Source organism: Pogona vitticeps, chromosome 2 (genome assembly GCF_051106095.1).
Source record: "Pogona vitticeps strain Pit_001003342236 chromosome 2, PviZW2.1, whole genome shotgun sequence".
Taxonomy (NCBI): domain Eukaryota; kingdom Metazoa; phylum Chordata; class Lepidosauria; order Squamata; family Agamidae; genus Pogona; species Pogona vitticeps.
The window spans coordinates 18,344,457-18,358,421 of NC_135784.1; the positions used below are offsets into that span (position 1 = coordinate 18,344,457).

The window sequence follows — 13,965 nt, forward strand, 5'->3', positions numbered from 1 at the left end:
TTGTCCACCCTGTCACTTGGAAAAGTTTATTATTATTATTATTATTATTATTATTATTATTATTATTATTATTATTATTATTATTATTATTATTATTATTATTATTATAGCTCTCCTGTCACTGTGGGTGAGAGGTTTGCCCTGCTATTGGTTGGCAAAAATAACAATTTACATTCCTTGTGAAGTTGAAAAGAAACTCTAATTTTTTGGACGTATGTAGTCTCTTTATGTAGTTCTCTTTATGTAGAGAACTACTGCAGGTCTTTTTGAGTCCACTAATACTCAACTTTTTGGAAACTTATTATTATTATTATTATTATTATTATTATTATTATTATTATTATTATTATTATTATTATTATTATTATTATTATTATTATTATTATTATTATTGTCGTCGTCGTCGTCGTCATCGTCGTAGTACTACAAACCCCAGGATCCCCCGGAGTATTAGCCCACCCCCACCCCCGTATCGTTTCCAAGCTATTGCCCAATAATGTAATCAAATTTTCAAGATTAGCAAAGCCACAAACCAATTCAAAAGGAGAGGACAGGAAGGTGCCTCGCTATTTCCATTCCCCCATGCGTTCCCAATGTCCTGTCCCTTCTAGGAGTGACAGCTCAGAGAGTTTAACCCTTAGGGCCCCGCATCTAGTTAGGAACAGACACGTGTCCTTGCTCGTTTTTTTTTGGGCTGAGCGCCTCGGTTTAACTCATCGGTTCGATTGTAAAAAGTAATGAAGATCCTCTGAGCATACATAGAGTGAGTTCACGTCACGATGTATAACAAAAAAGCATGGTGAGATCACGTATTATTATCAGATTTATTTCTATGCTTCAATGACTCGCTGATCCGAAGGAACCAGCTCTACAATTATAAGATGATGATCTATTTCTACTCTTACCAACCCCAGAACAAAAGAGTATTTTGAGTAGCTTGCTACAAAATAAAAAAAATGTGTACAATAAATTGATTAGAGTATACTTAACGCTTGAGCCGCCTTAAAAACTGAAAATGTCCTTTTAAGTAACTACCGTACACTACCAAAGTTACCTGTTATTCCCTTTTTGAAGCATCCTGTCATTTTCTACTTCACTTTTCCTGCATGTTGTTAACGATATAGCGGGGAGGACTGCAACCCACACGGTTACCCTAACCAGATATTTTAACTATTTTCAGTAGAAATGTGCACGTTTGTGGGGTTTGTTTGGGAGGGGGGAGGGCAACTCTTTCCCTGAACTCCACGCTGCACAGGGAATTCTGGGAGTTGTAGTCCCCAAACACAAACCTGTGCTCTTCCAGCTGGGAGAGCATTGCTGTACATTGGGTGCAAACATTCATGGGTGACCCTCCAGATCTTCAGCTAGACAAGCACACGGGCAGGCATGTATCCACTTGCATGGCGCCTGGGATGTACTACATCCCCCATCATCCAGCTAGACTGGGTGAAGGGGGTGGAGATGGGAGCCCAAAACATCGGGGCGGGCACCATCTGGGGTAGAAAGGCTTGCTGTAGTACAGAAATCTCTCACCTTTGAACAACCCCTCTTGTGTTTTTCATGCACCAAGCCCACTCAAGGGTTACACCCTGTGTGCTCTGGTTCCTAGAGGGGCGTCTGTGGCATTGTGGGTAGGTGGTGGTGGTGGTGGTGTATAAATTAGGGGTGGCCTCTTCCTGTCCCTACTCTTGTCTCCTCCGATGCTAGGGGATTGCTGGGTGGGGTGGGGGGGATAAAAAGCTGGCGTAGGGGAGAAAGCCAGCTTTTGCAAAGATCTGGAGACTGGCAGATCTCAGCAACCTGGAGCCATAGGATGTGAGTGAGTGTGCAATGCATTGGGGAGGGGGGATGAAAAGGGGGGGTCTAAGGAGAAACTGGGTGCACCAGAGCATTAGGCAGGGTGCCCCCCAGTTTGCAATGCTGGTGCTCTGGAGTTGACCTTTGGGCCAGAGGCCCCTTAGGGTCAGATCCTTGCGCATTTGCACTCCATCAGGTCGTTCATCTGCAGAGGTCGGTGCATGCTCTGTGTTGGTTTCCAAAACTCTGAGATGCTTCTCTCCCTTAAGGGAACTGCTGGATAGCTCAGTGGTCGGAGTCTCTGGAGCCAGAGGTTGGGAGTTCGATTCCTCCCTGGGCATCCTTGGCAGGGGCTGGGCCCTGATGATCTTCCCTAGACCAAGAGCGCCTTCTAGTTTTGCAGTGACAGTTATTCATTCTTCCATGGGCTAGCCTTTTAAGTTGCCGGGAAGAGGAAACTAAATAAATTCAAGTCCCTATTTTTCCATAATGTTGCCGGAATGTTATTTCTGGAAGTAGACAGATTCTTCAAGGCAAGAAATAGAGGAAATGGAGGAATGGAATGAGACTAACCAAACACTCCATTGCTCTGAACACAATGAAATATTTCTTCTGCCGATGGTCAGGAGAAGGGTGGGTTTGATTTAAATCCAATTGTCCCCACTGTTCGAGAAAGGGTGCCCCAAATCATGGTGGGCAGCACCGGAGTTCTATGGGGATGAAATCAAACTGATTTATCTCATGATTGGATTTTTAAAAATTGGATTTTTCATGATTTTAATCCAAAAAAATTTTTTTTTTAAATTTTAAATTGTGATTTACCATATTTTTTGCACCATAAGATGCACTTTCCCCCCACAAAACAGGGGGGTGGAAAGTCTGTGCGTCTTATGGAGCGAAGAAAACAGATTATATTTTCCTGTTTTCTTCTCCTAAAAAATTGGTGCGTCTTATGGAGCGAAAAATATGGTAAATCAATGTTATGTAACAAAAAACAAACTGTGATTGTTATCCCTCCTGGTCAGAAGTCACTGATCCAAGGAACCAAGTGACAATTCAGGTTTAGCAAAGCTGTCTTTATTACCTTGTACAGTCCTTCCCCTCCACCCCTTACTTTAATCTCCCTGCACAAACTGAACATTCTTGGCCTTCCAGCTTTTGTAAAGAAGAATGTGGCTGGAGGGGATTGAAAGATCGGGTTTCTGATGGGGGAGATTGAAGAAAGGAAAGGGAGATCAAGCTTTCTTGTCAGATACTGGGATGAGCTGTGCCCATCGTCCCCAGTCTATGTGGTGATGGGGGCTGTTTGAGGTTAGTACTATTCTGTGCCATCATGTTGTTCCGGCCCATGGTATCCTATGAATGAGTTAACTCCAGAGTGTCCAGTCAGCTCAGCTCTTGCAAACTCAAGCCTGTGGTATCCTTTATGGAGTCAGTCCATTCCATAATTCGTCTTCCTCTTTTCCTACCGCCTTTGACTTTTCTTCACATTATTGTCTTTTTTTTCAGTCAAGTCCTGTCTTTTCATGATACACTATGCCCAACGTTTTGTCAGTCTTGAAGTCCCACAGTTAAGAAAACCTAGTCATTCAGGATGAGTGGTCCTCTCGTGATCCTTGCTTATTCTGGTTTGTTTTTCTCTTCTTCAGGAGAAGAAAAAACAACTTTCTTTTCTGCTGGTCACACAGATTGTCAGCTCCAGTATGATTTGCTTCTTCCACTGGGTGTCCTCTGGTTTCGAGAGCGTCCTAAAGGAATCCTGGGCTAAAATCCGGGGGAAACTCCCCATGAAGGTGTGCATCACTCATAACTCGGATAAGAACAACCCATCTTATCACCGTCCTTTCTGTTGGGCTGCCTTTTGAGTTGGGAGCAACTTCCACCCCTTCCACACACACCCTTTTGATGTGACAGAATTGCTGTTATAACGCTTAAAAATCGTGGGACTTGTGGCCACCTGTGAGCTAAGAAGAGCAGTTTTCCAATGCTGGACGTGGAGAACGTTGCCTCTTTTTAAGCGTGGGCTGGTCGAAGGGCTACTGGCGGAGCCATGAGTCTCTCCTTCCAGAACGTTCCAGAACAGGGTGTGAACTCTGCCATGAAAACAGCGGGGGAAACTCTGCCAAGACCCCTTGAAGCAGAAGGGGAGAAGACGGTCCCTCAGGTGATACAAGTTGGAACCATTGGGGAATTTCTAGGTTGGGTGGCCCCCCAAGAGTTGGCCTTAGGATCCGAGGACGGGTTGGCCCAGCACTGGGAAGCCCAGTGGCAGGAGGTCTTGAAGGCCGTCCAGCCTCTTCCGGATGGGTATGTGATCCAACCACCATTGAAACCCTCTCCGTGGGACCCTGGCGAGGTCACCACCGTGGGTGGCCACCCGTGGCCAGTTGGAGAAGGGGTGACCCAAATCCTGTTGGGCAGCGGGGGACTTCCGCCGGGGCCGAGGGATCTGGGCGCCGGAGGGAACAGGGCAGCCAAGGAGGTCGTCATGGGAGAGGACGCCGTGGTGACGGAGGCCCAACGCCAGCGTTTCCGGCAATTCAGCTACCAGGAGGCGGAAGGTCCCCGGGAGGTTTGCCGCAGGCTCCGGGAGCGATGCCGGCGGTGGCTGCTGCCGGAGAGGCGCACCAAGGACCAGATCCTGGAGCTCTTGATCCTGGAGCAGTTCCTGAGCATCCTGCCTCCGGAAATGCAGAGCTGGGTCCGAGGGCATTGCCCGCAGCTTTGCTCTCAGGCGGTGACCCTGGCCGAGCAGTTCCTCCGTGGTCAGCAAAGGGAGGTCAAGGTAAGAGATGGGGGACGTCCAGAATGGAGCCCTCCTGGAATCAGGCCCATTAAAAAAAAGAAGAAGCTGATTTATAACATGGGCCACGGATGAGCAAAGCGTGGCCTGCCTACAGGATATATAGGTGGACCCCAGGGCCATTTTTTGGGGGGTGGGGGTGGCTGGAGACTCCCATACTTCCTCTGTATACAAAATGTTCTCTTCCACTCCTGGAGCAATGACTTTCCTATTAAAAATACTGTAATTTTAAAAAATTACACACACATGTACCCCAGCCCTTAAAATTCAAAATACTCCAAAACCAGAAATCAAGTTCCCAGGAATCAGAAGTGGCTTTCCTTCTTTTGCAAATATTCTACACTTTGGGGAGCTGGTGAAGCCCCTGGTGAGTTTGAGGGGCAGAAAATTTCCCCCATTACACCGCAATTTGCCATAGTTGCCTTACACCAAATGTAATGGGGATCCCATACGTATCAGGGACATTTCCTCCACTAGAAGGGGGTGAGCCTTGTGGAATTCTGTTCCACTATCAAGAGGCGGGGCTTGTAGACCTGCCCTAGAAGGGGGTGGAGCTTGCAGTTTTGTCTTCTGCTAGGAGGGGCGGAGCTTGCAGAGCTCTCTACTGCTAGGGGGTGGGGCTTGTGAGGGGGCAGAGCTCTCTACTGCTAGGAGGGGCGGAGCTTGCAGAGCTCTCTACTGCTAGGAGAGGGCGGAGCTTGCAGAGTTCTCTACTAGGAGGGGCGGAGCTTGCAGGGTTCTCTATTGCAAGGAGGGGCGGAGCATGCAGAGCTCTGCTATGAGGAGGGGCGGAGCTTGCAACAGGAGGGCAGGGCTTATAGAGGGGGTCAGAAGGGAGCAGATACAGACCTTTGGCAGGCTGGATTGGGCCCATGGGCCAGGCGTCCCTCAACCCTGCTGTCGTGTGTGTCAGCTTGAAAGAGCCACCTTTGGCCACCATGTAGGATACTAATATTTTTAGTCCATTTTTTTTCTCCTCATGATTAACAGGCAGGCCCAACCTGGAATATTTTGTTGCCCAAAGCAGTGTTGAAAATGACACCTCCCACACCGGCGCCATGTCCTGGTGCATGGCGCCTAAAGCGGGTTGCACGATGTACGTGGAACAGAAACGTTGCCCAATGCCTCTGTTCGGATTTGGCCCTAAAAACATCATAATCATAAAGTTAGCAAAGAACCATTTCTTGCAATTCCATGACCACCAAAATCTGCTTCACTCTGCCTAACAGGAGGGCCAGCCCTGCTTGTAGTCCTGGGGGGGGGGGTGGCACCTCGGGTCAAGAGTTTTTGCTGCCCTGAGGATGAATATACCACAAACGGTGGCTGACATTTGGAATGTGGGCCAGAGGCCAAAAAACAAAATGGTGCACTCACCCACCCAAATCAAGATGCAAAATACAGCAAAAACCCAACATTTTCATCTTAATTGGTTTTCTGACAATTACTGTAAAGTGAGCTAACATTTGTAGCCCCAGATCACAGGATCTCAGGGTGGGCTACAGAGCAATATAAAACAGTGTTAAAGCATAAACTATTTAAAGCAACCTAAAATCAAAAGAGTACAGCATTAATACATTCAGACATTAAAAACCATTGCACTAAAACAGGGGTTCCCAACCTGGGTTCCCCAGGTGTTCTTGGACCGCAACTCCCAGAAATCCTGGCCAGCACAGTTAAGGGCGAAGGCTTCTGGGAGTTGTAGTCGAAGAACATCTGGGGACCCCAAGTGAGGAACCACCCCTCTTGGTGCCTCCCGCACTCAGTGGTGTCAGGATCTCAGATGACACCACCAGCCACAGCGGTCATATAGTGAGATTTTTGATGGTGTGTTGGCTGATACCAGAATGATTGTCATTCACTCTTCTGCGCTGCCTCTTCTTCCTAACAAGATATGTGGCATTCCTAAATTAAGTCACCCACAAAAGGATGTCCCTCAAAACCAGCCCGCCTGAGGCAGCAGCTCCATTCTGCCCGATGGCAAGGCCGGCTCTTCTCCATGGCTCACAAAGGCACCGATTTGATGGAAATCAGCCTTGTGTCATTTTGTTTTGAAGGTCCGGGGCTCCTGTGAGGAGGTGGTGGTGGTCTCCTCTGAAGCGGCCTGGTCTCCATCAGGCTCCACACCCCATCGGCCCCTCCACAAAGAGGATCTATCAGCAGACGGGCAGCAAAATCCCAGTTCCTCAGGTATGTCAACCCTACCCTTGGCTCTTTGTCTTGGGCCACGGCCACCTCCCAGGTTGGACATTGCCTTTAGCCCGAATCCTCTTGAGTAGAATGTGTAAGGATGGTTTTTTTCTCCTTTCAGGATGGGTGGGGGCTGCCCTTTGCGAGATCCCACTAGGCACCTGATAGTGTACCCAGTTTGGCAACCAGTGCATGACCAGTTGAGGGAAGGAGAGCCCACCAGGAGATGGGAAATGCTTGCAGGAGGATGATGATGATGATGATGATGATGATGATTTATTGTATTTATACCCCGCCTATCTAGTCATTTCGACCACACTAGGCGGCTTGTAGTGGTTCTCAATCTTGAGTCTTCCAGAAGCCTCCGCCACTCTCTGTGCTGGCCAGGATTTCTGGGAGTTGTAGTCCACGAACATCCAGGGACTCGAGATTGGGAACCCCTGATTTGTAAGCAAACAAGATTCTGACTGTCATGTTTAGCTTTTGGAAGGAACAGGTGCCGAACAGCTTTGTTTTGGCAGAAATCCAGTATATAGCAACCAGAGTAGTCCTATTGAATTATTGGGGATTTGGAGAGTCAGCTCCTCTGTAAGTTCCATTGATTCCAATGGGCCTACTCTAGTGGTGACTTCCTACATTAAGCAACAGGATTTGTACCGGTGTCTGGGAACAGGATTCAGATGTGCTGTATTTTTTTTCCAAATTATTGTTATTCTCACAGTATTCTAGAGCAGTGGCTCTCAAACTGGGGTCTCCCCAGGTGTTCCTGGACTGCAACTCCCAGAAATCCCGGCCAGCACAGCAAGTGGTGAAGGCTTCTGGGAGTTGCAGTCTAAAACTCCTGAGTAACCCAAGGTTAAGAACCAGTGTTCTAGAGCACTGGTTCTTAACCTTGGGTTACTCAGGAGTTTTGGATTGTAACTCCCAGAAGCCTTCACCACCAGCTGTCCTGACTGGGGTTTCTGGGAGTTGCAGTTCAAAAGCATCCGAGTAACAAAGGTTAAGAACCACTGTTCTAGAGGACAGCCTCAAGAGGTGTCTCGATTTCCTAAGAACTTAACTGTCGAAGGAGACCATTTGTGTAGGGCAGAGGCTTCTTGACAGCTAAACCGGACTCCCCTCTCTATCCACACAACAACCTTTAGCTCAAGCTAAAGGAAGCAGAGTGACTGGTCATAAGCTGCCTAGCCATTTTTGTGAATCAGACTGAACTGGGGTCTGTTCCTGTACCTTGCCTACCAAAGTCCAATCGTTTTTCCTCCTTCTCCAGGGAAAAGCCGAGCACCGGACATTTATGTACTTCCCTCGGGCGAAAGAACAGTGAACGGGGACATGTTGGCCGTTCCTCCTCAAGGCAGTGTATCTGAGCTGCCGACGCTGCTCGGGACGTTACTGGGGCCCTCCGGTTCTCTCCGAGGCGCTCCGGGACTGGAGCAGGAGAACGGGCTCGAACCGGCCGAGGCGTGGGAGGAGGAAGCCCGGCTCTGCAGCGAAGGGGTGTACGAGACGGTGGTCCGGCTGGAGGAGTACGGCCACTGGTGCCTCGAGTGCGGGGAGAGCTTTCAGGACGCCACGCAACTCACGGAGCACCAGAAGACGCATTCGGGCCGCAAGAGGCCGGAATGCCCCGAGTGCGGGAAGAGTTTCCGGGACCTCTCGCATGTCCTCCGGCACCAGACGGTCCACACGGGGGAGAAACCGTACGCCTGCTCCGAGTGCGGGCAAAGCTTCACCCAGAAACCGGCTCTCAATCGACATCTAAGGAAACATATGGAAGACAAAGACTACCCAGGTAGAGAGCTTCAGGGCTCCGGGGGGGGGGGGTGTTCGTCCGGCCCGTGTTTGGTAAAGTTATCATCATTTGGACTACAACTCCCAGAATCCCCACCCGTCAGCAGGGGAATAGTAGCTTTTCCCCGCTCTGAACTTCGTATACCGAGGAAACACGAGAGGCAGCCCTCTGAGGTGATTTCCAGCAGAACCGGCCCTACCGTTAGGCAGAGTGAGGGGGTTGCAGCTTTTGAATGCCAGAAAAGGGCAGGAAATGCCGAGTGAGTTAAACTTAGGCCTGTTGCACCGTTACTAGAGAGGAAGAGGAGGTGCCGTTGGCTTGATTGACTCAGGCAGCAAAATGCCTTGGGCGGCTCCTTTTGGGGAAAGGATTGACTTGCTGGGGAGGCAGTTCCTCTCAGGATCTGTCATCAGAACGATGCTTCTGTTTTGTCATGGTTTTAATAAAAAAGTTGCTTTGGTTTTAATTGTATTTTTATTATGTTATTTTAGAATTAAGCACCTTTAGCTTTCTAATTATGTTTTTTTTCCTTGTATTTTTTTGTATTATTAGCCACCTTTTTAATAGACAGGACTGGAGAGAGAGAGAGAGAGAGAGAGAGAGAGAGAGACACGCATGGGAATGAAATAAAAAGATGTCATTCCTGGGGGGTTTTGAGTGAGAGCTTTTTGGCCGAATATTTGTTCAGGAGGTAGGCATCTTTGCAAAATCTTGAAAGTTTCCTCCAGTTGGCTCCTGCCATTCTCTTTTGGGGCCTCTGGGGCCCTTCTGACTACATAAGAGACAGCATCCAAGAGACCTAAACAGAAGTTGGTGCTTTCCAGACGATTTATACCACAGTGGATAAAAATCAAGGATTTTAAAAAATGAAATTGATTCAAATCACAATTTAAATCATGCTTTAAATTTTTTTAAATCAATTTTTTTACATTTAAATAGGGATTTAAATTAATCAGACAGGAAGCATAGTGGGGGAATTGAACTCTGAACCTCTGGCTCCATAGCCAGATACTAAAATCACTGAACTATCCAGCCAGACTAACGATGTGTGGTTAAGTCAACTAAAGTTAATCCTTGTGTGGGATCCACTGATCATTTCTTCTGGCCCAACAGGTTTGGAAATCACTGTGAAGCCCGCAAGGGTGCACGCGGGGGGCCGCAAGCGCCCGGAGTGTCTGGAATGTGGGAAAAGTTTCCGGGATGTATCGCAAGTCCTTCGCCACCAGACGGTCCACACGGGGGAAAGACCTTACCGCTGCCTGGAGTGCGGGCAGAGCTTCACTCAGAAGCCGGCGCTAAACAGACACAAAAGGAAACATCTGGAAGCCCAACCCTATGCAGGTGGGGGAAAAGGCTGGAAGAAGCACGGGGAGATCTCTTGCACCCCAAGAGCCGAGTTCAAGTCAAGGGAAGTGGGGGTGGGGCATTGCAGAGGTGGGCGGACCCAAATATGGGAGGGTGGGACCGAAAACACGATATTTTAGAAACACTTTCACAAACTCAGCCTTACGAGACCGGCTGAGGTATTTTAGAAAGCACGGTGGAGGGAATATCCAGAAACTAGGCAAAGCTCAAATGTTTCTATCACGGGAAGGAGGAGGAGCCTTGCGGAGAATTCTGTACGGCTGGTGTAGAATCTTGGGAGGGCCAGATTTGGCCCCAGGGCTTCTGGCACCCCGCTCCCTACATTTGGGAAATTAAAAAAAAATTTTAAATGACTTTGGGCGAAACAAAAATAAAAACAAAACAAAAATAAAAAAATAAGGACACCAAGCTGTGAACTTTCGTGGACAAGTCCACGTCTTCAGACGATCATTCGCTAAATTTAATGAATGATTAATTAAATCATTCATTTATTCATTAATCAATCAATGAATGTAGCAACAATTTCCCCCTTGGTGTCTTGTATAACTTACATTAATACTGTAATAACATTTTGAAGTACGGTAGGAAATCCCCCCCCCCATATTGTCATTGCTATTATAATAGCGAACTCATAGCCTGGTTTCTCGCTCCCTTTTGTGGTCAGTTCTAGTAACGTTATCGCTAAAATTATATATTTTTGGTATTTTTCTTAAAATATTTTAAATATTTTCAGACCGTGGATAAGTGAATTGGCAGATACTGTACATGAGAGCGACATATCCTTTTTATTCCATTAAAAATCCTCACGCCAACCTTTGGCACCCCATGGCCTCTTCTGGCCAGCATGTTTTCTGGAATACTTATAGGAGAAAGTGACATCAAAATGCCATCCTATTGGCCAGAGTACAAAGATGCTTTTAGAGACATCAGGCAAGTGGCATTGTGGTGGTCGGTGATGATGAGGATGATGATTAAATTCTGCAGCCCTTAGAGCTCCACCAGAAAATTCTGCATGCATAGTCATTTTTTTAAATGCATCAATTATATGAAAAAGGAGAATCACACTCCTTAAATATATTTGCATAATATGTTGCTTGTACTGTGAAATTGTGGAATTCTAGGAAAAGCTATTTTTGATTTTAGGCAGTGGTGTCACCCATGGTATCTTGGGTTATCACCAAGTGGTGGCTCGGTAATCATCCAGCCATGGGTCTGACACACCCTCACATCCCTCAACATTAAATTTCAGCAAAATTTCCCTACCTCTCCTTAATTTCCTAAGGTAACTTCTTTCCACAAACATACACTCACACCTGTTAGAAAAAAGTAGCCATCTTCATGGTCCCATCTATCAATGGTAAGATAATTTTTCACCTGCCATAGCTCAGTAGTTTAGGTTTTGTGGTTGTGGAGCCAGAAGTTGGGAGTTTGATTCCCCGCTGGGCCTCCTGAGGCAAGAGCCAACCTGGGTAGCTTTGGGCAAGCTGCACAGTACCAGAAGTAGACTCAGAAAAAAGGACAAGCAACCACTTCTGAGTATTCTCTACAGTGGTGCCTCGCATTACGATGTTAATTCGTTCCAGCGAAATCGCTGTAGAACGAAACGTAAAGTGAAATCAAAAAGCCCATAGAAACACATTAAAACCTGATTAATGCGTTCCTATGGGCTTGAAACTCACCGTCCAGCGAAGATCCTCAATAGCGCGGCCATTTTCGCTGCCCATGCAGTGAGGAATCCATCCCAGAAAACAGCGGGCAGCCATTATTTTTTACCTGGCGGCCATTTTGAAACTGCCGATCCGCTGTAGGAAAATCGTCGTTTTGCGAGAATCAGTTCCCGAAGCAGGGAACCGATCATCACAAAGCAAAATTCCCCCATAGGAAACATTGTCGTTCCCCCCCCCCTTGCTTCTGCAGCTGCAAATTATGTGGTGCTGGTGGATTTAATGCACCTTGACATATGCATCAATGCAGTTGTGCCCAACACATTGGGACATGCTTGGACAGCAACTCCCAGAAATCCTGGCCAACACAACTAGTGGTGAAGTCCTCTGGGGTTTTTTAGTCCAAGAACATCTGGGGGCCCAAGGTTGGGAACCACTGCATTAAAGTATTGGGGAAACCCCACTATATGCAAAAATACATTTATTTTCCCTTTTGCATGGTATGATTCCTGTTTCTCCTCCTCATCTCTCTGCAGACAATGGAGAAGCACACGGAAACCAAGACAGGGGCTACATGAAACCTGTCGTGGTGCCACAGGGGGTCAGTGGTAACTGTGGCGCCCGCAGTTTATGGGAGAGCTGGCCAACGAGTAACAAAGACGGCAAGCCAACACCAAGCGTGGCTGAAGAATCCAAGAACATGAGGAAGAACCTGAACCGCAAGGGACAGAAGAAATACTGGTGTTTTCTCTGCGTGAAGGGTTTCCGGGACAAGGCGGACTTGGTGAGGCATGAAAGGATACACACGGGTGAAAAGCCGTACGCGTGTCTCGAGTGCGGAAGGCGGTTCAGCTACACCTCGAGTCTGTACAAGCACCAGTTGATCCACAGCCTGCCGGGCGATCTGCTGGCAGGAGAATTCGAAGAAGAGGAATTAATCCAGGAGCAGAAAGCTCCTGTGAACCTAGTCGTGGCTGGAGAAGATGGGGACAAAAGGTTGAACCCCGGAGTGAAGGTGAAGAAGGAGGATTGTGAGGAGGAAATTTCCCCTGGGCCTCGCCTAATACCCGTCGGAAATTTTGCAGAGAGGTGAAAAGTGTCGCTACTGTTTCTTCTTCTTCTTAAAACATAGTTCCAGGTTTAAAATCCTCTTTTGTTACACTGACTGGCAATACAGTGGGCGTCACGGAATCACCACAAGTGAAGAAGTGGGCATAAACATAGGCCTGCAGTGTTGAACGCCTCTAACTTCTCCGTTTGTTCACAGCTGAGGGTTATGCCAGTCGCGTCCTACGCAGGCGTTTAAAAAACGCAAACCGGATTTTGGCCAGCGATTCAAAACCGGCCCCCTCCCCGGGTTTTGTCTCTACCACTCCTAGCGTGTACATAGATGTAAAGCTGTTTTTTTTATGTCTGACTGTGACAACGCCCTGAGTCGTGTGGCGGATCATCTTCACAGTAGCATGGTCTCGGTGGACTCCTGTCTCAAACGCTAGCTCGTGTCTCATGTCAAATAAAAAAAGCTGGACGGATTTTAAGCTGCACATTAACGCTTTCTGGGTTTGTAGCTGTCATTTTATTTGCTGTTTGGGTTCTGAGCACTGGGGACGCTGGGGGTAAATGGCATTGTCCAGGCACGGGATGGTCCAGGACGTTTGAAGTTCAAGATTTGCAGACTTTAACATATGGGAGTATTGCTGGGGAGGGGCAAGGGGTTACTCAGACAAGTGGACTTGCTAAGTTGAACTACTAGGTTAACAGCAGCAGGGCTGAGATTCAGGAACCTAAAAATTCTGTGTAGCAACGTATTTATTTATTTTTATTGGTTTCCTCTTAATTGTCTGGGCATCACTTCTGCTTGTTGGTGTATTCGCCATTTTCCTCTCGTCTTACAATGTGTTCCAAGGCCCCAGAGACCCACCACTGACTCTTCAGCGTACATGGTAGGTACTATCTGATTTCCTGTTATCAACCTCTCGTGCCCACCCTGATGATTCAGGATATGTGGTTGTCAGAGAGATACAGTGGTGCCTCACTTGACGAGGATAATTCATTCCGTTGAAATCACTGTTAAGCGAAATCCTCCTCAAGCAAAACGAAAAACCCATTGAAATGCATTGAAAACCAGTTCAATGCATTCCAATGGGCTAAATACCTCAGCGTCCAGCGAAGATCCTCCATAGAGGCAGCCATTTTCGGTGCCTGTAAAGCGAGGAATCCGTCCTAAATCACAGCGGGGAGCCATTTTGCACAGCGAGCGGCCATTTTAGAGCTGCCGATCAGCTGTTTTAAAATTGTCGTCTAGTGAAAAATCGGTTCCTGAAGCAGGGAACCAATCATGGTTAAGCGATTTTTCC

General features: G+C 47.5%; 1 protein-coding gene across 5 annotated transcripts; it reads left to right on the forward strand.

Annotated features, from left to right (window-relative positions):
- Positions 1-780: 780 nt before the first annotated feature.
- Positions 781-13,163, forward strand: LOC110070211 (uncharacterized). Of its 5 annotated transcripts, none has more exons than XM_078388117.1 (6): positions 781-799; positions 3,447-4,582; positions 6,655-6,787; positions 8,058-8,579; positions 9,693-9,920; positions 12,145-13,163. In XM_078388117.1, exons 2-6 carry the CDS (start codon positions 3,848-3,850, stop codon positions 12,699-12,701), a joined length of 2,175 nt encoding a protein of 724 aa, XP_078244243.1. In that variant the 5' UTR covers positions 781-799; positions 3,447-3,847; the 3' UTR covers positions 12,702-13,163. The 5 variants fall into 5 exon arrangements, with proteins under 5 accessions (XP_078244243.1, XP_078244242.1, XP_020633518.3 ...); XM_078388116.1 differs by lacking the exon at positions 781-799 and adding an exon at positions 1,613-1,631; XM_020777859.3 differs by lacking the exon at positions 781-799 and adding an exon at positions 1,622-1,815.
- The last annotated feature ends 802 nt before the right edge of the window (positions 13,164-13,965 follow it).